Source organism: Manacus vitellinus, unplaced genomic scaffold (genome assembly GCF_001715985.3).
Source record: "Manacus vitellinus isolate BGI_N305 unplaced genomic scaffold, ASM171598v3 scaffold_3_pilon, whole genome shotgun sequence".
Classification (NCBI taxonomy): Eukaryota; Metazoa; Chordata; class Aves; order Passeriformes; family Pipridae; genus Manacus; species Manacus vitellinus.
The window spans coordinates 34577535-34604350 of NW_021940535.1; the positions used below are offsets into that span (position 1 = coordinate 34577535).

Below are 26816 nucleotides of genomic sequence, written 5' to 3' on the forward strand. Positions count from 1 at the left end.
CATTTAAATATTTTTTAAAATTTATTTACATGTACTTTCCTTGATAGTATTAGTCAATCTCAAAGTGATTTACAAAAGAAGTCAGTACTATGTTTCCTATCTGACAGGCAGGAAACGGAACGCGAGACAAGAGAGGGACCCAAGGTCAGATAGCTGGCTGCTGACAAAGATAAGGCAAGTTTCCATTTCTCCAGACTTCCAATTCAATGCCATAGTGAATACATCTCTCTGCTTCTCAGTCTGTGGGTGAAATCCAGTTCTCGCAAGATAGTTTTTAAATAAAATATTTAATAATTGCAAAATGGTGCATTTACAAAAAAAATTTGTCTAAAAGTGGCACACAATGCTAGTCAAGTATATTTGTATATATATTACTTGATAAGTAAAACTCAATCTTTGTTTCATTTAGACAGAAAACAGGTTTCTGTACACTCCAGTGAAGACCTTATTATATTAACGTAATAAATGCAGTGAGACACCAGATTCAGAGAAGTGAAGCCATCTAGGGAACCACAATGAGATGTTACCTACCAAATTTTTGGTCAAACCTCCATGCTGGGACGTGTGCATTGTGTTTCAAGTTGCTGTTTGCTGGCAGAGGCACTGTTACATAGATGGGGCCATTCACAGGGATGGGGGTCCCATCACTGCTGAGGAGATGAACGCTGACGGCAGTGACAGGGGTGAGGTCATACCTAGTGCTGTTTCCTGCCAAGAGAGGGAATGAACACTGTGACTAGAGAAGGTACCAGAATTTAGGATACACCCATGTGGTTCAACACCGCAGTAGTGCCTCAACACAACTCTCAAGGGATGGTAGCAGCAATCCTCCCTGCCTTACAGAAAAAAAAACCTCAACCAACCAAGCAAGCAACAAACAACCCTCCCCCTGCCAAAAAAAACCCCAAACCACAAACTCCAAGAAAGATGTATATGGGTCTGTTTTTCACTTAATTTTGGAAAAAATCTAAAGACAAGAAAACTACAACGTAAAAATCTCCTGCATATATTTTCTCCTCTTAATTAATCCTAAATAAATCTGTATGAGTATAATAGCCGTAATCACAACAAAACCAAATTATTTTACAAGTCTTTATTATAGCCTTACATGCATATATCATAACTAACAAACATCTAAATGAACAGTGGCACTGGAAGAATAATCGGTCACGTGTTTAAGAATGACAGGCTGCATTTCCTTTGGCCTTCCACTGCAAAGAACCTAAATGGATTATTAGGATATACAGTGTTATCTATGTAAGACTATAATTATTCTTCATGTTTAAACTGCATGCCAATGAATGTTACTTCATAACAACATGATTTAAAAATGCATTATAACCCTTCAATCATTTAACCAAATGAACCAATGACAGGCATAAATACCCCAGATGTATCTATGTACTCGGGCGACAAAAACCCAAACTTGAGGTTTAAAACGAAAGAGATCTGGAGCTCAAAGCAATAGTGGGAATAGTTTTAATTGGAAGATTTGGAGCTTCCCGTTTTTCAAGGGGCTTGAGCCCCACAGGCCCACGTGCCTGCTAAGAGCACCATCCCTGCTGCCTCAGTTGTGCTGGCTCCAGGGGCTCTGCAGCTGCTTGTTCTGCTGAGGGGCTCATCAGAAAGGAGGAAGAGGGGTGCCTGGCTGGCAGAGAGGGGGTACTGCCCCTGCTGTAACCCTGGTGCCTTACATTGCATAAACTGCCTGTGGGAGCACATTCACACCCAGCAGTGGTGGCACATCAAGGGGTTCTCAGGAACACCCTGCATCTCAGTGACAGTGTTCCTTAGGATAAGTACACCTGAGGGAATGGTGGGAAAGCAGTGAGACCTTTATGATTTCTCATCACAACAAGTAAGTCTCAAGGCATGGCCTTTACTAAATTTGATATCTCTGAATAACAGCTCACCAAAGTTAAGATATCACCAGGAAAGGAAGGGGCGGGGAGTGGTAAAGGGAAGGGAAAAAAAGGTGACAAAACTCCTCCGAACTTTAAATTCCTTGGATTTTGCAAGAGGCGCCAAACTGAAGAAATGGAAAATAACCACAAGGAACCTTGTATGTGGCTTATTTACTAAAGCATCTACTCTGACACACACTTTCCCCAGGTTTTTGGGCGAGTGCCAGTGTTGCATAGCTGACATGCAAGGGACACACACGCTGCCTTCACCAACTGTGAATGGAGGTGCAGATGCTTTTCTTACAGAGGGATTGAAGAGCTGAGAAAACAGGCTCTGTGAAGAGGGCCATATAAGAGAGCCACAGAGCTAAAAGACTGAAAATAAAATATGAGGTTTGAAAATTCAGCTAGGGCATAAGAGAAAGTTGCCAGCCTGCCCATGCATCTGTATATTACAGGCTTCAATGGTTCACAATATCATCCCCTAAACACCTTAGAATATGAAACAGTAAGACAGAGGAACGAAATGGTGGGGGAAAAGTTGTTCCTTTATTCCTGATTGTTTGATACACTGTCTCTGCCATGCACCTTTAGCTTCTGTCAAATTGATGCTTGTTCCCAAGACTTGGGCCAGTAAGGTCCTCAGGCTGGTATCAGAGAAATTAATTCCTTTGGCTGAGCATTGTAACCTGACCATGTTCTGGCTTATGCAAATCCCAACAGCAAAAAGGTAAAACTTCGGAGTTTAGATTAATATAAAATATTAAATCATGCTTTATACTTTACATATTTTTAGATATTAAAAGTTTTGAATTTTTCTCTTATTACTGTCTTGATAAAGCATGTATCTGTAAAAATGACTTTTCAGTCCCAGAAAAAGCATTCTGATGGTGAAACACTGCTTGCATCTTTTTTACTTGAGATGCACTGACACTTTGCTCAGTACTGGGCTGAACAAGTTATAGTACAAAATGAAGAAATTTCTGAAATCCACTGATCTCTAGCAAGAAGAAATAATTTTTCACTTTGCCACCTTGTACAGTATGTTAATGCTCATTAAAAAGATAAAATGTTTCTCTTTTCTGTTGTGAAGGCAAATTGAAATCAATGCTTATGAAACTCTCGCATCCTATAAAACTGATAAATGCACACACAGATTAAATGGGAACGGAACTTCAATAAATGTCAGCTCTCATTTATTTCTTGTCATTTTTGACATCTGGTGACCTGTAAAGAGCTCTAAAAATAATCAGAGGAGAATCCACTGTCACTTTGGACACGACTCTTTATAAAGAAACAAGCAGCCTACAAGAGCAGGAGGAGTAATGGTTTATTAGTCAGCTTGGTCCATTGATACCGAAGATAGAAAGTTTTGTTTAGTTGGGTTAAAAAGACAAGATTTTGTGAAATCATCCTACTGCTCTCCAGTTGGTGATTAATATAAACAATAAGCTAACACTACACAGGCTTGTCACTACTTGCAATGAAATTCTTCAAATTTTTATGTTTAGAACATGCTGATTCATGCATTAAATTTTCACTGCTCCATATTACTAATTCAACACCCAGTTGGGATTTTATGATAATTGTTGAAGTCATAGAGAACAGGTTTTAGCTAAAACTACTCTGGACAAATACTAGCCAGAGAACTGATCTGTTTGAAACAAATGAAGGGACCTCTCAAAAACCCTACAGATATGTAAATAAACTGTGAAAGCACAGAGGAGTAACTGGGGGGCATGGAGAGGTGGGAGAGAGGGAAGAGGCAGTGTTCTGCCAGATTCCCAAATTTCCCATGCCAATTAATGCTAGGTTTTTGGAATTCTAAAATTTGTACTTTTTTTTCTCTTGAGAACAGAAATATTAAAAAATCCTCAGCAGGTATTGACCTAATTTCTTATTCCTTCAGAAGTTTTCCAGGCAAAGTCTTCACTAAGTCACTTGGAGATGCAGACATAGAAAGTCAATCCAACTTTAGGGTTTTAAAGTGTCATGTTTCCACATCAAGAGAAACTTCTACTAAAGATCGAGGACATTTTACCTATATTATAGTATATATTACAATATCTTGTGTTTTGTAGTCTGTATTACATTATATGGAATACTACAGTATTCAGAAGACAAGGCACTTCTTGTGTTTAGAACCCCATTAAATGCCATTTCTTTGCCAATCATTTTGGTCTTTTGTGATATACTTTTACTTGAAGGCTAAAAGTCAAATCCAGAATCCTTATGCTCAAGTAAAAAAGTTTCTGTCATGCAAGCATACAGAAGACTAAAAAGCCAAAGGTGCACTCATATATTTTATAGGGGGATAGAAGGTAAAACAGGAGAAGGACAATATCATAGTTGTGCTGTTCCCATGAGATGGAATCACCTGAAGCCTTGGCAAGACCTGTTCTCACTAAATAAATGCAAGAATGGGTTGCAGAGTACTAAGGAAAGATTTGGGAAAGAGAAATACCACACACGTTGTCAACAGTTTCTTCAGTTGGTTTAGAGATAAAAGGAAAGGAGATGAGGAAGTAGACAACTGAATGAGATCAAATGAATTCTTTCATTTTAAAAAGGATAGAGATATTTGATCGTGTCTGAGTATGAAAAGTCAGAGAAAATTGGAGGTTGAAGATGAGAATAGGAAAATGACAGAGAGATAGAATGAGATAGGATAAGATGTACTCACTGGAGCAGACAGAAGGATGGGGGTAAGGTACCAGATACATTTCTCATAATAGAAAAGGAGATATGCAGATTTGTACAAAGGGAAGAAGGGAGAAGCTAGCAAGATACCGTTTACACACATGAGCCAGTGTTCAAAGTCACTTAGATCAACACATCACAAGTAAATGCATCCTGAGAAACAGCAGGGAGAGACCTCAAGGGAATATTCAGCCTGCTTCAAAGCAGGCTCAGCTCTGCCTATGCCATTCTCACAAGTCACTAACTCTGTCCAACACCCTCAATTCTACAGCTTAAACTATCCTCACCATAGCAAGGTTTTCCTAATCACTAGCCTGAATCTCTCTTGCTACACTGCATGGCCACTGATATCTTTCTAACCCAATACAGGCACAGAGAAAACATTATTCTCCTTGTCACACCAGCATTTTAAGAATTTGAAGGCTTTTGTGCCTGATTCTGCTATTTTTCTCTTATCTACAAAGCACCAATTATTTCAATCAAGACTGAATGAAAAGTGGAAGAATAACAGGCAGTTGCAGTCATAGAAATGTATCATAACTGTGAATTTAACAGTGGTTGTGTTTCTACTATGAATTTTCATTGTTTTCCCTTTGGTGCTAGACAAATTTGCACATCTGGGCTGGAAGCTAGATTTAAAAGTATCAACGAGGCCATTGAAACAATACAGTATTAAATCCTTGACATATAGGCATTTCATTTATTTTTAGAAAAAAAGATTAACAAGAATTCTATGGTATCCTTGAGTTAAATTCTCTCTTGTTCCTACACTTTAATCTTGAATCTTGTATGTGCACATGCAATGCATTTGGAGACTCAGCTCTGAACTATAAGTGTAACCAACTTTCCTGATCTCCCAAGGCCAAGGAGTTTTCCTATTTGCTATTCAGTGGCCCCATTTAAGGGATAACCGACCTTGCCCTCTTGCTCATTGGAACAGTATTTTGGTAGGGCATTTGAACTTAACATGTCACCCAAATTTGAAAGAACTCTTGCTGGAATGGGGAATGGAAAAAATTATATGACCAAAAGTCAAGCCCTGGACCAATATGAAATCAGAGCAAAACCAAAGTAGTGGGTTACCTGTTCCATTTCCATCTAATCCCTGCAAATAAGGGAAACTGTCCACTTCCCAGGGTGAACTGGCTGCAGTCAGATATGCTGTCAAATCACTGTAGCTAGTATTCTCTGGTAATTTCACAGATCTTCTCTGAAAGTGAACTTGTGGCTGAGTCCGTGCACCTGAAAATATTAAAAGTGACTTTATATCCAAGGTGGGCAGAATATTTAGGTGTTCATATTTATGGAAGAACTTGTACATTTTTTTCATTATAAATTGCAGTAGTTTGAGAAGGACAGAGACATTAGAAGGCTATTATGAAAAAGAGGGAAAACCAGTATTTTTACATTTATTTTAAAGTTGTCATTATTTCTTCACAAGTATTACAGACCAAAAGTGTGGAAGTAGCTAATGTCAGAAACTTTTCTGACTATGTTATTTCCCCAGATCACCTCCAATTTCATTACATGCTTCTTTTAATGAGTATAACTGTAACTAAAACTAAGTTTAGAGGTAGGGCACGTGATAGCTTAGAAAGGTATCGAGTTCACCATATTTGTTTAAATTTTATTTTTTCTGAAATAGCAAGATAAATGTACTTTATACTCTTTAAAATTATTTTCTAAGAGACAATTCTACCTGCAGGCTCAATTAACTTGTGTAATTTCTGTATTTAATTTTTACAAAACTTTGGCCATGATGGCTATCTCCAGAACTGAAACAATTCACTCTATTTAAATCACTGGAAGAAAAGATTCACTTGATAAACCTTGAGTGAAAAGATTTTCCATGTTTTCCCACACAAAGAACACATGTAAACAGAACCAGATTATTTGGCATGTAAGATTTCTCTTTTCCTCTGTCTTGTATACTGTTAGTGTTTCTTTAAAGATCACTAGGTGTTAATTGAAGGGTCTTTGCTGAAATATGATTTAAGACTGTTTCATGTACTACGCCTTTCATGTCTCATTTAAATCCCAGCTTATAAAGTCAGTAGTTTTTTTCAAAGGATACTCACCATTAATACTGTTTAGCAACACACAGCAAGACTCCATCTGCAAGTTTGTGTGCACAACATGCAAATTAATTTTTAAATCAAAAGCTATTGTATTCTCCAGAGCTCATTTTGCATACTCACAGAACGCTTCCCACACAGCACAAAATCAAGAGGCATGCAGTTTTTTTCTTAATTCACATTCGACTATGCAATTCAAAGATGTCAACTCAATATATTTCTGCATCTTTTACCCTGTTAGTCTCTGGCAGCACTTTTAGGTTACATGTAGCTTCACTGTGAGGAAGAATAGAGCTTGACTTGCTCCTAAGCTTTATAACTGCCAGTGTCATTAACCTAGAGACTGAAACATGTTCTTGCATAATTTTCTATCAGGAACTCTAGCTATGAGAAGACATAAAACTCAACAGAAAAAACCTTTGTATAGGCCAAAAAAATTTTTGTGTAAGTACCTCCAAAGAGCTGATCATTGTTTAGCTGTCATTTCTTTGACAATTCTGCAAGAAAAAGCTATAAAATTACTTTTTTTTTAATTACTGAAACATTTAAGTGTTTACAGCAAGCTTTCAAGACTGGTAGCATCCAAAGTGTTTAAAAGAGTCATTAAACAGCACCCATGTGACTTGGGAAGAAACCTCCCTTATCCAATTTCTAGACTTAAATGGAAAACAATATAAAACATTAAATAAATTGGCTGCAACAAACTCAGAAAAGACTCATCTCCTGAGTGCTCTGCAATGCTGTAGCAGTTTGCTGTACCTCAGGGACAGATTTGCTCAGGTACCTAGAAACCTCCGACCGCACTGCTGAGCAGACTCCTAAGGCCCATGGGGATAAACATCTACAGTAACAAAACAGGAAAAAAGAAACCTCAACAAAGAAACTGGCATTAGGATTATCACTAACAGTTCGATGTAAAATTTTAGGATTTTCTGCCTAAATCTCTGGTTAAGATACATTATTCAAGTAGTCAGGAAGTGGTATTATATTTCCAAAGATACCAACTAATGAAAAATTAAAAACAAAATAACTGTTGTTGAGTCTGTAATACAGTAGTTTATGGGCTTTCTACTAAAAAAATGGTTGGATTTTAGTACTGGGAGAGCCATGAGCTGCCAGACTTTAACTAGGTAAGGAGGATTCAGGAAGCCAACCTCAATGGCCTTGAATTCTGCAGTCAGCAAAAAGTGTTCTTACATCTAAGCCCCAAACCTGGCAGGAAACAAGCAGTGCAATCAACTTGGATACAAGCTTTAAGGGTGAAGAAAGAGCTTCCTCTGTAGATAGTGCATACACATACAATAAATCAGTGCAGAGCAGTTAACTCACACCCTAGATTAACAAACTCTTTCATACTGATATTCACCCAAAACCTGTCACTCATCCTGACTTTCCCCTCATCTTCTCAGTTGGGTCTCCCCACACCCAGTAAGAGACCTCAAAGGGGCAGAGGACCAGGAGCCACCAGTGAAAGGCTTGTGAGGGAAGGAGCTACTAAGGCTTTCACCTTCTCTCAACACCTTGCTAGAAGATAATCCAATGTACCCCTTTACCAGAGGTCATAGCGGACTTCGGGGCATATGTTTGGGGATAGACTTATTGAGGGAATTAGAAGTGGTAAACTGGAGAAACTTGTGCTGACCAGACTCTTAGAGTGTTTTTCAACAAGTCATCACTTATCATTGGAAGTGGATTACTAGTATTGCTTCTATTACTGAAGATACCTATTTTTTACTTATTACACCCAAATACATTCAAGTCTAAAATGGGCATGTGAGCTCCTTCCACTTGGTTAGTGCCGTGAGGTAAAGGACTGCTGAGCACTGATCTTCTTTAAACATCCCACTGTCAACATATCAGCCATGATTCAAATGCTGTCAGCTCCAGTTTGCCAGTGCACAGTGAAGATGTTAACCTCAAGGAGTCCCTGTAAGGCACCTCTTGTCATGCTGGATGTGTGACATGTGGCACAACACTAGCATTTGAGCTTTAATCCATGTGAAGTAAAATGTGAAGTCTCACTAATTCATTATGTCTCATGTTTCATAGGTCAGAGGCAGACAGAGGGTCCCCATACAGCTCCCATTCACTGAATGCTGAAGTTCAGCTCATCACTGTGCTGGTATTAAATAACTTAAATGACCCAGTGGCTGGCAAGCTCCATCCCTCACAATTACTGACAGAGCACAGCAGTGGATTGTAATGCCATCATGAAAATGAAGCTGCCTGCATCAATTCAGACAAACTTCTCAATTGCATAATAAGTTGCTTGCTTGATTAATTATTCAAATGCAATTGGTAACTTACTGTACTAAGACAGGCCATTCTTTCCCTTTGACTGGTGCTTCAAACACCAGTGTTGCCAGCCTGTTCCTGGTATAATGAGTTCTGGTTTGCTCTCATTTTTGCATTAAGGTAATTCCTGATCAGCTCTTTTGAAGCAGCACGAGGTTACTGGGAAGCAAATTGGAGAAATAACAGAGAAAAACTAGGTCACAAGGATTTTGGATCAAGACTAGAGAGCCTCCATTCAAATACTGGAACAATGTCTAGGCTGTCTTTCATTTAGGCTTCATTACAAGAGAATTCTCAAGAAAAGAAATGTGGACTGGACCTATAAAATAGATTTTACTGGGCAAGGCTGAGAGTTCAAATTCCAACCCTTAGAATACCCGAGGTACCAACTTCTTCCTCTTTTTCTACTATCCCAGCAAAACCAGTTATATTATTCAAATTTAAATATATTGGGAACACACTGGATCAATTCAATGAAGGGAGAAACATCATGTGGAAAATATTTAGGAGTCTCACTCAGCTGTTAAATGTCCTTCTAGTCCTTTAAAAGTATCACCTATTTTTTGAAGGAAGCTGTAAACATGAAAATACTGTCCTTTTTCAGTTAATTGTATAATATTAGCACATTTGCAAAAGAATAAGAGTATTTAATGCACCATGATAGTAGAATGCTGTTGGTAAACAATGGTTCATGTTTTGCCTAATGGAAGCCCTTGTGGTTCAACACAGTTCACCGTCCATCTAATTTACCCCATTAGACAATGTCAGGTCTCCAATTGCAGAATATATGTACAGCAGCTGTGCTGTTCTCCAGCTTCTTCTGAGCATTCCATCAGCTACCTAATTTGTTTAATGCTTTTTCAACTCCAGTCACATCTAGTGCTACCATTAATGAAAAGCCTATTGCATCTGGATGGTTTCTAACTCTAAAAAAAAAATGTCAGGAAGGCATAATTGTATCATATTCCCTCAGATAAAACAAGGTTATCTTGGAATATTATTGAGGGCAGTATTCCCTTGTTTATTAACTATCCAGTAGAGTTTAAAATGATGGTAAGCATAAGACACGTGAATAAGACACCATTTATGCACAATAAGAGTGCTCACAGAAAGGAGGTCCCCTTGTTCTGGTTCATCAAGGTATCTTTTAAAGCTTCTGTTCTTTTGTTAACCTCAGCTATCACATCAATTAGACTATTTTAGGTTGGATCCCTAAGTCAGATGAATATTGTATTCTTTACTGTGCAGTTCAGAAAACATTGTTCATCTGACTGATACTAAAGTTGCTTTACCATCTGAGTTTGGCCTTACAAAGAAGATTTTCAAACTTTATTTTTCTAAAACAGTAAGTTTCATCCTGTACTATGTGTGTTTGCAGGCAGTCTGACAAAGGGTCCAAGGAAACACTTAAGAAAAACAAGTTTACACAGGGTATACAACAATGCAGATACAATAAATTTTCAGTTTTTCTGTGCCCAAAATTTTAAGTCATTCACACTAGGAAGCAAGAAACAAAATGGAACCAAAGAAAATTCTTAGACAATAAGAACATCACAAAATGTCTACTGCAAGGATGGTTAAATGAGGCTACATGAAAAAACATCCAACAGATAGCGTACGAAATTTAATCTCTACCTCTCAAATAGCACACTGAAGTCCCAACTCCTTTATTACCATGTAACTTGAATTCTCTAGTCACAGCAGCTAGCGATGAATTCAGCTATTAATTTGGTAAAACCATCCCACAGAGAAGCATTCCTCAGGGAACTGAGAACTCCCCACAGAATACCAGTCTCACCCACAGGACAGAGCTCAGAAAGTATCAGGCTGTCAGGCTTTTTGTTTAGTGCCCCTCAGATTTCAATTCCAACTTCCAAAAGCCAGCATACCTTGAAATCCTGAGACTATCTGGACTACATCATCATAGACCATCAGAGTAGCTGAGCGTTCAGGAAGAAGGCCGAGGCTCAGTGAAGAGAACACTGTGGGAGAGAAGGGGTTTAAGTGGGATATATTTAAATTCTTATAAACATAACCCAACAACAGCACTTACTTTCTTCTACATTTTTGCAAAAGCAGGCCACAGAAACTATTAAAATCATATTGTATACGTGACAGAAACCACACACACTTTCTAAACCAGTTACATTGCCAGAGTAATTATTATTGAACTAAACAACATGTTCTGCGCTTTGCCTCCTGCACATTCTGCATAGTAGCTCAAAGTACAGAAGTGCACAGTGTAAAGCAGGGTTTCATGGAGCAATTCCCAGCTCCACAGAAAGACATGCCATTACATAAAGAGAAGAGAAACACTAACTAAGTCTGGCTGATTTATTTTTCTGTACAATGGCTATACTTCTTACCTCAGAAAGATTTTAATGAAACCTAACTTTTAAGTACTTTGAGATGCTTACATAAGTCATACAGAAAGGCAAAGCATGATGAATAAGTCAGAATAATTTGCTTTAAAATACAGCATGTCCTTGCTGAGTCACCACCTACACCAGAGAAGTGCTATATATATAGCAGAACTACTGTCATCCTACCAGTGGTGCAAAAGGGGACAGATAAATGATATTTGCTGCAAGAAGTCTGCCTGCAAGGACCTCCCTTTGCAGTGGGTACTGACATTCCTTACGGGGGGCTGTGTCTATATGCACACACATCTTTGCAGAGTGAAAAACAGGATTTAATTTCACGCTGAGTTCTTCAGACCCAAAAGACCAGAAATCTGGAAGGAGTTAGCCACCGAGCACACCTGACTCCCACATCCATGAAAACAGTAAGGAGAATGACTGCCTACAGTCTACCAGTGGCTTTCAAAGACAGAAGGAGAAGACTAATGCAGACCAGTAATTTTTGTTAACTGGGCAGCATCCTACATTTGCACTTGGAAAGTATTCATCCCAGTCTGAAGTGACCACAAGCTGAGGAAGACATTCCCAGAACCAGTTAGTAGAAGAACAGTGCAAACTCTTCTGATTTTCTGGAACTTCATCAATTTCCCCTAAATTATTACATATTACTTAATCCAAGAACCACTATAAATGTTAGCTACCAACAGGGAGACTACTGTTTTTCTGTTTTAAGAAATATATTCTCTTTTTAGAGATCAGAAATTTTAGTGTTCAGAAGAAGTAAAGGAGAAAGGAGAAGAAACTAGGAGAAACACACTGATAAGAACCACCATCTAAAAGATGGTCTTAACAATACAAATGAACATTAAAATAAATTAAAATAAGTTATTGCAAGTACAGCTGGAATTTTCTTTCCAACAACCTACATGTAAACAGATATACACATCAAGCAACATAAGTAAGAAAGCCTAGCATAAGTAGCACTAAAGCCACACAATTACAAAATTTGTTTGTCTTTACTCCAGTAACTTAATTTGTATGAAGAAAGCTAATATAATTTAGACACCCTGGGGAGCTCAATACAGTAAACTATGCCAACATCTTCTTTCACATATGCCAGACTATAATGAATATATAACTTCTAAACTTCCCTAGGGCTTTTCTGCACAATCATTTCTCAGCATGACAAAGACAGAAAGACATAGTCTTCAAGGCCAGAAGGATGACAGTGATGATCCAGCCTTATTCCTGTATAACTACAGCCTTCCCTGAATTAATTATTGCTTTAGATTCAACAGCTGTACCTAAACTTGAAAACATGTGGTAGAAAAACTACCTAAATTTCATTTACAGGTGTCCAGCAGTGAAGAACACACCACAACATCAATGTTCCAGTGAATAATTATGAGCGCGGATAAACTATGTGCCTCTTTACCCATCAGAATTTATTGAGATTAGATTTCCAGCCATTTGATCTTTTTACACAAGCCCTCTAGACAGAAGAATTCTCTCTTACCAGTTTCCTGTTCTCTATGAGGGTATTGATAGACTATGATCAAATTACCCCATGAACTTTCTCTCTAGTGAACAAAATAAATTAAGCACTTTAAAGTCCTTCCCTGTAAGCCATACCTTCCAATCTTTTAATCACTCCTGATAAAACTGCAGTTTTAAACATTCTCCTTGAAGCGTGGATCCAGAAGTGGACACACATTTCCCTGAGTGGCTGCACCAAGGACAAGTCCTGAAATACTATACTCCACCTTCTCAGTTTTTACCTTATTTTTACAGCTAAACTATTCCAGATGAGCTCCCTCTCCCAAAAATACCATGAGCATCATCCTCTGCCATGCCTTCCCATGACTGTCCTGGGTTAGCTGGGTTAGAGTTAGTTTCTTCTCTGCAGCTGGTAGAGTACAGTGCGTTGGATTCAGTATGACAATAATGTTGACAGCACACTGATGTTTTGGTTGTCACTGAGTAGCGCTTACTCTAAGTCAAGAACTTTGCAGTTCTCCATGTTTTGTCAATGAGGAGCTGCACAAGAAGCTGGGAGGGAGCACAGCCAGGACAGCTGACCCAAACTGGACAAAGGGATGCTCCACACCACAGAGGTCCTGGCCAGTATATAAGCTGGGGGGAGTTGTCTGGGAGGGGTCAACTGCTGCTCAGAAACGGGCTGAACAATTGTATTGTGCATCACTTGTTTTACCTGGGTTTTACTCCTCACTCTCTTTTTGTTATGTTTCATTATTATTATTATTACAAAATTTTACTTTATTTTAATTATTAAACTGCTCTTATATCAACCCATGGTTGATAAAACCCTTTTATGATTCTACTCCCCACCCACCAAGGCTGGGTGGGGGCGAGCAGATGCCTGGTACTTAGCTGATTGCTGGAGTTAAACCATGACACTGACCCTACCACCTAGTCTGAATTGTGCTGTCTCAGCAACTGCCCTCTCTTCACTGCATACACTAGTCCAAAAAAGTGTCCTTTTAAATAAGTATTACCCATCACAAATGTATTCTTCCAAATTATTTACAAAGAAAAATCTATGCATAGTTAAGAGCAGACTGATGAAAACAGCTTCCATCACGAACACTTCAACAACTCAAGTGATGTTAAATTAATGAACTGTTAAGAAGTGGAATCATGGCTCTGCTGCTAAATATTTTAATGGAAAAGCGATCTTAATCTTTTCCTCCTACCATTTATCACTATGTAAATAAATAACCCTCCTGCTTAAGTGGCAAAGAGCTAGTAATTATTTTGGTTAATATAAGAATAGTTCATTTTTGCCAAATGAGAACAGAAAACCCTCGATGCTTACTTCTTGAAGGTATCACAATTATATCACAAGTTCAGTGGCTGCACAGCTTTTCAGCATAAGGTTATAACTACTGCATATTGATTGTGATGGGAGAATCCTGATCCTTTGGCAAAGTTCTGCTGCAGTACTTTACACATTACCATCTTATAGCTTTCAAAGCTACTCCCTGCTCGTGGTTATCATTTCAACATTTGAAGTAAATATGTCCATAGTTCATTTCCCAGAGCACACAGGATGGCACACCAGCTTAAAACACTGCCATGGGTAGCACACTGCTCCGAGTGGGGGATCTGCTCTGTGGGTGACAGCTCCTAGAACTGTCAAAAGGCATTTTCAGGAAGTGAGGATCCAGCTGTATGGGTGTGCCCAGACTGCACAATGCAGAATGAAAACTGAGATATGCTGCCTGTTCCCCTTCATTCAAACCAGCTTGAAAAATAACAATAAGACAACTTGCTCATTTTTCAAAACTTCTAACTTCTAACTACTATGCTGATTACAAGCATGACAGGCCTTTAAATACAGGGCATTTAAATACAAACAGTTATTGGAAAGTTTTTTAAAGACTATAGGCATCTTAGTCAATACAAGAAATAATAGCCTAATTATCTTGGGCCTCAACTTTTATGCCACATCCCTTTTCAGGACATTCTAAGAACAACCCTATTAAGTCTACACGGGGTGTATCAAGTTGTAACTTGTTGTTTCTTTAATCTAAGAAAGGATTAAGTTCAAGGTACAGAAAGCAAATGAAAGGATTCTACTTCTAATTAAATCAATGGCAAAGTACCTACCGGTTTCAATGGGTGAGAATCTGAGGTGAAAGGAATCTATTTTCTGAGTTAAGCTCATGTTTCAGCCATGGAAAGAAAGATTTTGTGGAACCTATACAATTACTGCTCTTTAAACTTCAATGACTTACTAAAACAAAAATGCCCTGTTTCATTCTCTTCCCTCAAAACCAATATTTAAGAAAAAGTAACAAGCAAAAACCTAACCAAATAAACTCCAGGCTATGGAAGAGTACATTGCATTCAAAAGATCTAGGGTATGAGTAAGAAAGACGAGAGACACAAGGTAAGAAAAGGTTATTGTATGCTTTAATCATTTAAGATTGTCTTAAAAAAGCACATGAAGTATGCTGAGGAAGATGCACTTCATCTTATTTAGATAGAAAAAAAAACCCAAGGAAATTTCTGAACAGTGACAGAACAATTATAGCTGAAAGGGATCTCTGGACGTCACCTGCTTCCACCAAGCAGAGGGGTATCCAGTAGAGGTTTGAATGTCTTTAAAGATGGAAATTTCATAGCCTTTCTGGGTTGTGAAATTCCAATCTTTGACTACTGCTGCTGTAAAGAATTACTGCCTTTTTTTTATTTGAAACTCTCCTAGCTGCGACTCATTTCAGTTACTTCTTATTCTTTCACTACACCCCAAAGAGCCTGGCTTAGTCTTTGCTGCTCCATTAAGTAGCTGAAAAACATGGCAGAATACAGGACAGAAAACGTAGAAGAAGTCAGTCTTATCTTATCTGAAGCAAGTGAATGCAGATAAGTAAACAGCATGTTGAAATGCCTAAAGCATAATTCTGAGTTTGAAGAGATTCACGTTCCTTTCCCCTTCTGAAAATATATTTGCTGCTTGACCTTGCAGCAAGTCACGCAGTCCTTCTGGCTATGTTGATATTAATAAATAAAATAGAGCCAAGGCATGGAATTCAACTCTGCCCTGGGAACATGTACACTATTTAAATATTAGTGCACTTAAAACCTGTCATGGCTTTGGCCCAGGCTAATTATCAAATCTGAGGTGATATTTAGGTGTGATTTGGGTACAATAAAGCATAGGACCGTTCCCAAATTACTTGGACTCTGATTGTGGCTGGGAATTAGAGGAAAGGGAGATGAAACTAGGGATGTGACCTTCATATAGATGTTACATCTCAAGGGTTGAAAGCCACCCTCAATCTCTTCTATTTAGAGGGACAGAAATAAGTTTCATGACTCAGTTTTCCCTCACATACAACTAATGTCAAGTATCCCCCTTTCCATACAATTTTGAGGCATTCTGATAAAAACTGACATGCAAGTATTACTGTTATATTTGTTTGCCTATGGAAGAAACAAACCATGCTAATTAAGTTAGTAAAAATCCTTACATCTGGATAACATAACTGCAGATTAAAACTGTCCTATGGACATGGCCAAGAACTAAAAGGGCAGGACATTTTTTGTACACTACAGCCTACAGTGCAACAGTTGTTGCTACACCTTGGGGGAGAAACAAATGAATGCCTCGCAGCTGCTGAAACAAAGCTCTTGGAAACAGAGTTCCCATAAAGAAGACCTGGGATGGATTTCCATTTCCTATGGAGCTGTAAGAACACCAACAGTTGTTTGAAAACTGATGTAGCACTGTATTGAGGACAAGCCAGGAGGAGAGTGAATCTCTGCACAGCCCTGATGCTGCAGTTTAACTGAGGAATAAACATTACTATTTTTGAAAGGCGCAGATGTTTCTCCTCCCACCCAGGATCTCAAGCATTGATACACATCATACAAAACTGTGTAACTTCCTTTAGATGCAAAATCTTACCTCAGAACAAAAATAAAGATCTCTTACCAGGCAATCTTACAGGTTTCCATGGTGCAGAATTTGGCACATATGCATGTTTACTAGCAGTCACTATCAGCTGATTGCCCAACTTATACTGAAACTTGAGGAAGGCAGTGCCATCTGCTCCTGAGGTTCCAGATGCAATGGAGATCTGGTTGGTAAAAATCTCAATGAAGGCTTCAGTTACTGGCTGATGTGTGCTGGCATCGCTTACATGGACCTTCAGCGTTACTTCTGTAATGACAAACAACCACAGCAATTATCATCTGAAAGCTTCTGCAGGAGGCAGAAGTTAGAACATGCTGGCACACCAGTGACTGGAAAGACACTGGGCTCTGACACTTTGGTGCCACAGACAACCTCTTGTACTGGCCTGCAGTTCTCCATTTCAGGCAGGCAATCTTTAGAGACACTGCAGATTCTGTCACAGGGAAGACCAGATTCTGAATTATTGCCCGACTGCTAACTTCAACTGTGGAGGCATCTGTATTCCACCTGTGACCCACATGTAGTTGGGCAGCACATCACCAGGGGCAGCCAGTATTGCTTTTGATGGGCAACACACCAATCACACAGTACTATTGTAATTCTAAATGTGTGTGCTATCAAACATCATGTATTAGTCACGGATGGCATGTAAGGTCCCTACTTTGCTGGTGCCTCTGCTCCTGCCAGCCTTCTCCAGCACCAGTGGGGAGAGGGAAAGGCTGGAAGTGGGCTGTGCTGCCTCACCCCTTCCCCAAAACAATTCTCTCCCTGTAGCAAACAGAGGAAATCTGCTGTGACAGAAGCCCAAGAAAGTGGGCTTTGAAGCAGGCTGTGCTACAGTGGAGAACTCTGGTGGGAGAGATTGCCCCAGCTGGCACAAGACTTCCCTGGTGATGTCTAACCAAGGTGGTGAAATCCCACAAGATCAGGTCTATGTCCTCAAAGCACAGGACAACTAGGTGGGATACAGAGTGCTAGGAGTGAGGAAGAGAGGAACACTTCCTCCTCCTCTCTGTTCACCAGCCCTTTTTCTGTGACATTTCTGCCCAAATGTCAGAGCCCCTAGAGTGTCAGCCTATCAGCCCTGACACTACTGTATCATCTGTCCCCACATACTACTGGTGAACGTGAGAAGCAAAGAAGTGATGGTTAAGGCAGCCAGGAGAATCATACATCTTGCAGATATGATTCAGAAGCTAACACAATGGACTACATTTTCCTTGAGTAATTTGCCATTTTTTCCAGAAACTAATTACTAGTTTAAATGTTTCCAGATGTACAATACTTGCCCACTCCGGGCACTCCATGCATTGTGTCACCAGGCTTTTGTAACATAACATGGACTGGCTTGTGCAAGACAGTCCCTCTGGAAGACATTCCTCCATATCTACAATTATTTTCCTGTGCTTGCAATAGTTGCTCTGCCTCATGCTTTAAAGTAGCAGCTGTTGACTTTCTGCAATAACTATGACTTAAATGCAATGATCCAATGCCTCTACTGAGACACTCCTTGGTTTTTTTTTTCATTTCCAGTTGCCTTGTTTTCCCAAATGAATACCTCCCTCCCTCTTTTCTCTTCTCTCCCATTCTCCCCTTTCTCTCATTCCTACCCTAATTTTTGAAAATTCTGTTGTTCTTGCATGAAGTCCCCTACATCAGCTTACTACATTCCCCAAGGTAGTAGAGGGTATTTGCCAACTCTCTTTTTGTGTCAGGGGACTTAAATCTCTCACAAGCAAGATGCTTACACTCCATGCACAACTCATTTCTGCATGTGATGCCCAGAAAAAGAGAGCGTGACCCCTTTTTCATATATACTTAAAACCAATACACTGATTTCTACAGAACAGTATTGGTGGTACAGTTCTGTTCTATTACTACTGTGCCTTACAATTTTAAGAACTTGCATATGGCAAGACAAAACACCAAGAAGAACAACAAGGAACAAAATCTCTGTTTTGAGTTTCAATAGTGAAATGACACAACTGAGTATGCTGAGAAACATAGTGTAACAGCATAAAATTTTAAAAGGATGTCAGAATTTAATACAAAAACATCAGCACATCTGTCCTAAAGGCATTTGAGCCAGAAATATATTGGGTCCTTTTATAAGCTGAGACCCTCTGTCTGAATCCTGCAGTACTGAAAATACAAATATTGGGCAGCCTTGAACAAAAACCCCATTAGAGAAAGTCATCATCATCACAGCCCTCACTTTAGAACTTGGCAACAGAGGATGCCAATTTAGATGGGATCAGCATGAAAGACATTCTAGCTATTAAAGATTCTGGACTTCTTCCCAGTTTTGCATATAGTAGTCAAAGCAAACAATGTATATTGAAAACCTGTGTCCATACACTGTGGTGCACACATACAGAGTGCCTCCTTAGAAACCTTGCTTTGACCACCAAGAAACTTGTGATGTCTTGTGCATGTGAAAGGCAGCCACATTAATCAAAGGAGGAATGCATATGTATTTATGTATTTACAAACTGTACATGTATTTACAAACATGAGGACAAAAGGCAATATAAATTTTAATTTTCAAAATGTGCAGGAACTATATGCTTAGATCCAAAGTCAGATAGCTGTGCTCTTAGTATTTTCCACTTTGAATTGCCTAGCAAAGAATGCTGAAGAACAGATGAGGTTAAGAATAATGGGTGATGCATTAAAGGGGAAGCAAGAGAACAGGACAAGCTGAACATTGCTGTTAGCAATTTTAGTAACACGTTAGTTTTCTAAAACAACCACATATAAGAAGCAACCAAGAAGCTCTGGAATATTAAATATTAATTAAGGAAGAAGGTAAGAAAACAACAGAAGTATCAAATCTATTTAATTCTTTATAGACAACCAAAATTCTAGAATAGAGACTACTACTAAAATTGATTAAGAGATAAAAACTGATAAAATTCTTTTGTATACACAAATCCATGTCTCTCTTCTCAAATCAGAGAGCTAGCCATGAGTATCTCCAGTAGGAACTTTCTTTATCCTTCCCTTCATAGCTATGTAAAGATTTCTGTCTGCATCCTTCTCTCTGGTAAGGAGGGATTTAAGGGTTTCCAAAATCCTCTTTCCAAACAGAAACAACAAAGGTCATCATCCAAGATGGAAGACTGATGTCCTGAAAGGCAACAGACTGGAACTGCTGTTCCAAACCACAGTTCCTAGATCAGACACTGAGCTTTTTTCTCCTTCTTTTTGTTATTTAGACTTGTTTTTTCCTGAGAAGATAGAGAAAATTCTAGCACCCTGAACAACCCTAATTCCTTTTCATGTGTTATCTTCCCTGACATACGTGTGAAATGTATACTACTTGCTTAATTCAGAGCTTTCTCCCACACAACAGCTCCCTTTTTTTCTTATCTAATGCAGCAGTAAAGTCATGAACATTAAACCTGCATTATCACTGAAATTTCCACAGCAACGGAATAAAAATCTTAAAACTGGAGGGAAATTGTTGAAGAAAACATCATCTCAAACAGTGATATGATGAGAACAACCTATAAAGAGAGACAGTCAGTTTCATAATTGCATATTCAGACACTTCTTGAAAATCGGGAGGACTGAAGGAGGGAAATAAAAGAGAAGGGTAGGGGCAGCAAGTGACCCAAGATCAGTCTGACCTCAAATTAAGAGGGAGGTCTTAGACTGAAACATTAGGTATAGTACAAGAAATTAATTAGAAAAAGCTGCTTAGAAGACTCATTATTAGCTGAGGAATAGAGTGTTTAAAATATCTGGCAAATTTTTTAGTTGGTACTCTCAGCAAAACAGATATATTATTCTTGAGTTTTACAGCCTACCACAGCAAGGAGGTCACAGAGAATTAAGGACACATGAACTCAGAGAAGGAAGAACATCTGCAGTAAACAGGGAACACGATGGAGGCAGGGAACTGAGAGCACTGCAGAAGATAAACTCCGAGAACATGAACTGCTAAAGAGAAGCCTCTTTCATTCTCCCACAGATTTGTCATACTGTTGTATGTACAGCAAGAATATTTAATTACTAAGTTGTGAAGGAGCTTTGCTCTGAGCTACTGGTGAGGTCCTGGAGGGCAGAAGGGGACATAAAGGTAAAAAGTGCTGAAGTTTTTTCATTCAACAGCAAAGCAGAGGTGGCTGAGGTGACAGACCCCAGCTGATGAATTAACCCACGGCAGCTGTGATCTCTCTCACCTCCCCAGACAAGCCAGTCACATTCAGGACAGGCTATGCCTGAGTGATAGCCCTTCTAATGTACCTGGGTCCTGACCGGTGTGGTGTGAATGTGACTCTTTCAGACCTTGGCTGTCCTGGCACATGCTGTCCTGCTGGCTTGCAGTGCAGCACAGGTGGGCACAGGTAGAGAGGAGAGTCATTTGCCTGCACCACTAGCATGTGCCCTGTCATTATATTCTTACAGGAAAGATTCATGTCCAAAGCAAGAGCCACTTACGATAACCATTCATTTCCAGAAAATAAACCACAGGCAAAGAGATCCTTCCTGGATGGGCAAAAAGCCTGCGTGTCCCTGTCTAGAAGCGCAGGTAGGAATGGGCCACTTACAGATGTTAAATAGTGCAACCTGCAATTCTGCTTCAAAAACCCCAAAGCAAAGCAGGAAAAAGAGGTTAGTGGGAAAACAGCAAATAAAACCAGCAAATACAGGGGTAAATTCCACAAAGAGATCAAGGCTGATGTATGTGTATGCTCAAGCAAGTAAGTCTTTTCTCTTACAGTCATGTTCCTTTGTCTTCTTTCAAGCAATAACATCTTGTTTTTCAAATGAGTGCAAACCAAAACTACTAGTTACCATGAAAACAGCTGCTTACTGTGTAACTTCCTCTCAGTCTCCTAGTACCAAATTTATTGTAAGCTATATAAAAAACTCTAGTATCTTCAAGGTTATAATTTGGGAAAGTGAAAAAAAAGACAAAAAACCCCTTAAATGGTAGCATTCTAATCCAGAATCCCATCTGTCTTCTTAATCTGATTTTGAGATTTTACTACGTCTAAACTTTCTCTGAGCAATCCTTCCTGTGCCATCTGCTATATGAACCCTATTGCCTCCCCTGAAATACAATTAACCTTAAGACAACTACTTTTGCAGTTGTAACCCCTTCTTGGACTCACAACTGCTCTTTATATTGCTGTGAACTCTGAGTTTGGGAATAGTTTCCTTCAGAACTGGTATCCTCAGTGCTGTCTTCTATAACCAATCCTTGAATAATGAAAAGCACTGGGTTTTGGTGGTTTTGGGTTTTGGTTGGTTGTTGGTTGGGTTTTTTTTAAATCAGTAATGTAACATAGAAAGAAAAATCCTGAGCGATCTGAGCAAAGGCAAACTGTCAGATCTCAAATACTGGAATAAACAGAGAAAAATTATGACACAGATTGGAAGTCAAAGATCACAATCCTATTCAGATCCCAATTCTGCAATTTGGTTTCTGTGCACACACCCCTCTGTCAGGCAGACTCCCACTGACGTCTGCTGGACAGATGATCTCTTTTGGGAATAGGCTGACACAGGCAGCCGTTATCACTTCGCTTTTCCTTTGGGGGTCCTTTATCCATGGACAATGTCAGGATATTACCAAAGAAAGAGATATTTAAATTATCTAGGTTTTGATTAGAAAAAGAAAACTTCCTGCTCATTTGAAAAATGCCATTATGAACTTTATTTAAAATTGTATCCTCTGCTCTGACTGAGCTTACTGGCAACATGCCTGGCTTTGAATCCTACATGCCAAATGGATAAGCCTTTCTGCCTCTTAACCTTTTGCCCATGTGTGAGGTCAATCCTCAGCCAAACAATAGGATTTTCATTTATCTAAAGAAAAACATTTTCCTAGAAAAAGGAGTGTTCCCCATCCCCTAGCCACAGATGCCAACTCAAGCATCTACATATCATCATATCTTTCTAATGTGCTGCATCAATAAGGCTCTACCGACAACCACACTTCAAAATAGCAGCAGAGTAAGTTCATATGAAGAAAAGGAAACCTGTATGTAACATCCCTCCAAAAGTACACAGGTACCACCTCAAGTGGCAAACTAGGCATGCTTGCAGAAGATTGACAGCAAAGACAATGGTATCCCTTGTTCAGAACCAGCTCTGGTCCTCATTACAGGAAAATCAGCGGTGCTACACAACTTTCCCATCCACCACAGGTGACCAAGATTTCAACTGGAGTGAGTGTCTGCCACTGATTTCCAGGGAATCCAACCATGCAGAGGGCAGAATGCAGGAAGTCTGCTCATTGCCCGTTCAGTGATTCTCCAAATTATACCAAGGCTGCTGCAGTCCTGGCATCAAGAAGAAAGTTCCTTACTGCACTGATCAGAACTCTAATAAGGACCACACAACAGGGCTTGGTTCTCAGATCCAGATTTAGAAAAGATTTAGAAAGCAGAGGTTCAGAGAAGAGCCACAGAAAAATCCAGGGGACCGGGAAGCAGCCCTAGGACTGGCCATCTGAAGAACCTGACCTGTTATTGCACGAGAAGGCTGGATCACTGTGCATACCAGGGAAACCGTAAAAAACAAGTCAGCTGAAGACCTTCAGTCTTGCTGACAGGGACAGCCAATAGCCAACAGCCAAAACCTAAGCAAATTCAGGTGCAACAAGAAAACAGGTTACTAGGTGGTGGATTCACTCAGGCTATGGGAAGATTTATTTTCTTAATTTTTTTAATAGCTTTAATTTTAGTTCTAGGTGTTTAATTAAGGCTTAAAATTAATGTTAAGGGTTAAGAGAATTAAGGCTTGATTCTAGAACATTTATGAAGCCAGCCCAAATGGTCATCTGTGGTGCTTCTTTTTAGCACAGCAATAAGAATTTGCTAAACACTTTTGTGCTTTACAGGTCATGGGGAAGACTATCAGTATGGTCCTCTGCACACTGAGTACTTGCAGTTTGATGTCTATAATTTTAACTCTCACACCTCAGAGGTCAAGAAGAAACTTTCTTCCCCAAATGCACAATTGACTGATTTCTGGACCCCTCAGTTCAGGAAGGATATTGAGGTGCTGGAGCATGTCCAGAGAAGAGCAATGAGTTGGGTGAAGGGACTCGAGCACAAGTCCTATGAGGAGAGGCTGGGGGAGCTGGAATTGTTCAGCCTGGAGAAGAGGAGGCTCAGGGGAGACCTCATCACTCTCTACAACTCCCTGAAAGGAGGTTGTAGCCAGGTGGGTGTCCGTCTCTTCTCCCAGGCAACCAGCAGCAGGACAAGAGGGCACAGGCTTAAACTGTGCCAGGGGAGGTTTAGGTTGGATATTAGGAAGAAATTCTTTACAGAGAGGGTAATCAGACATTGGAATGGGTTGCCCAGGGAGGTGGTGGATTCACCGTCCCTGGAGGTTTTTAAGATGAGACTGGATGTGGCACTGAGTGCCATGGTCTAGTAACCATGGTGGTGTTGGATCAAGGGTTGGACTGGATGATCTTGGAGGTCTTTTCCAACTCGGTTGATTCTATGATTCTGAGTTTTCCTTTTATTCCTCCCCCTTGCTCTTCCTCAGAAACAGCAGAGACCTGGTGCAACCAGAGCTGACACAGAGAAGCCCCCATGTGATGCTCCAACTGTTCATCTTGCTCATCTCAGCTCTGCGGACAAGCAGGAGCCCAGGTTGTGAAGGAGGCTGCTCTCACATGGCACTTGAGGCTTTTTCACCCTTCTCTGCAGCACAGGTTGATTCATCTGCATTTCTCATCTAATATTCCTTGCTGCTGCAAGTGCCTCAGGCATTGTTGGCACTAGTTCCTCTAGTGCACAAGAATTTAATTTCCAGGGGACTGAAATGGTTTATCTTAATTATCCATTAATTAGACTTAATCCTCAGTATTCGAATAAAGCAGTGGTCTATGATATGAAGGTCAGACAGGTGTCCTCCTTGCCTCTTTGGGTTTAAAATCTATTAAACAAAGTATTTGGAAACTAAAATCATAAATACATCAGTTTATCTCAAAATACATTAACTCCTAGGGATAATGCACACACATTTTAATAAAATGTCACAAAAAGAACTCTAGTATATGAACTAGAGCAATTTATGCCATGTACAGTGACAACCAGGTTACTACACAACCATGTACTCAAAGAGGAGGGAGGGGCAGTTGTAGGATAATAAAATAAAGACATTCATCATGCAACTGTCCAACATTTAAAAGAAGATTTGCATATTCTGACCTGCTAGAGCCTAGAGCATTACCACCAAAATTAATTTCTTGGGAAAAAAGGTAGGAATTTGCTTTAATTAAAAAAAGTGGGAGCTATATGCATAATGCCCAGATGAGACTCTGATACCCTATTGTTAAGTGATTAAACAAGCATTTATAATTAACTTGAAACTCACATGGCTATGAAACTCATGAATAGCAATAGTTGCATTAACAGGTCTGCCTTTGATCTCTACAGGAACTGTGCATGACACAAACTAATTTCATTTCCAAACCTTGTCTCTTAGACATGGAATTAAATAAAATACTGTCATGGAGCGCAGATGGAAGTTGAGTTTCAAAGCTTTAGCTTGCCACATGCATAATGAATTCTTTACAAGTCATGAAAAAGTAATCCCCGCTTAAAACCCTCTTTTTTCATAATAGAGTTCTTTGAAACTCTGTTTGGAGATCAATATGGAATGAACAGTTAATGCACTGATATTTTCCAGTTGCTCAGCATTAGAGTTCTCCACTGACTCAAACAAGACCACAGCTGATTTTGCAACATCAGCTCTGAGGATAACATGACATCAAGCTCAGCCACTGTGCAGCTCCAAGGAATTTTAAACCAACTTTATACCTACTGCATCATCAGTCCAGTCTGGCGGGGAGCAGAAAGGGAAAGATTGGATTTGCTTAGCCACAAGTGGATGTGTTACATTTTCTCAGAACAACTTTATCCTAACTCTATTAATAAAACTATGCATCTGATGAAAGCAATTTAAAGTAGATGTATTCCATGTTTAAGTGATCTAATATGCAATGAGGTAGGGAGGTGAAAGTACTTTTTTTGCTCATTTCCAAGCAGCTTTAATCTTAAATTTAATCTCTACTTATTTCCAAAACCTGTTGTGGAAGCAAACCTAGATATAACATTGGAAGAGTGTATTTTTACTGAAGTTGTTGTTTTTAAACAAACCACTGTAACAATTGAAACAAATCCATCTCAAGTAACCCTCCACATTCCCACTGCAGCCTGCAGTGCAAACTTTTCTCAGTACTCCACTGATGTAAACTCATACAGGTACAGAGGTAAACTGTTGTGTTAAAATTCTATATAGGCACTTGCACATTCCCTTTTTTCAAATAAGTCAACAGTCAATTTATAATCAATTGGAGAGGTTATCCCCAGCTGGCAGACAAGAAAATTAGATCATAGGTGAGACTACACATGGTGACAACCTCATTTCTTCAGCCCAGCCAGCCTGAGCAGACAGCTCTGCAGGGTGATGAGGAATGCAGCACTACTATTCAGCCATTCCACAGCAAAACCAGGAGCATCCCTTCCCATCTCTGTGGCCTGGCCATGGACTCCTGCTCCTTGTCTTGTGGTGTCCTACTGTTCCCTGGACCTGTCACTGTGCTGGTTCCATTTACTAACCCAGCACAGCACCGGCCTAACGTATCAAATGGCTCAATGCCAGGTTATCAGGTTGAACTGCTGAAGCAACACAGCCTCAAGTGCCAAAATCAGCAGAAGAGGCAGGTGTGGGGGTGGAGAGTGGTGGCCAAATGCAACACTGGCAGAGGGAAAGAAGGGATTCAGGACCATCCCTGCTGGTTCATGGGCAATAAGGTTAGCTCCACTGTACCCCTACAGTCACTTTGGAAGGGAAGCCTGTCCATCCCCTGATCTAGGCAAGGTTGAGGTCAGTATTTGACATGAACAGTTGCAGCAGACCTTTATTCTGCATTACTCCCAAATCCCATACTGATTCCCAAATGCTTCCCAACCTCTACTGCAGCATACTGGCACCACAGTAGTTAAATTTCCTGGCTCCATAAGGACAGGATGCTTGTGACAATGCCAGGAAAGGGTTTGAT

At 39.7% G+C, this 26816-nt stretch overlaps 1 protein-coding gene across 1 annotated transcript in view; it reads right to left on the reverse strand.

Annotated features, from left to right (window-relative positions):
* FAM171A1 (family with sequence similarity 171 member A1) overlaps positions 1–26816 on the reverse strand; it is an 88264-nt gene that overhangs the window by 20442 nt on the left and 41006 nt on the right. Inside the window, exons 2-5 of the mRNA XM_018075163.2 lie at positions 16796–17023; positions 10864–10956; positions 5688–5846; positions 532–708 (exon numbers count right to left, since the gene is read on the reverse strand). Coding sequence (XP_017930652.1) covers positions 532–708; positions 5688–5846; positions 10864–10956; positions 16796–17023 — 657 coding nt within the window. The remainder of the gene's footprint in view (positions 1–531; positions 709–5687; positions 5847–10863; positions 10957–16795; positions 17024–26816) is intronic.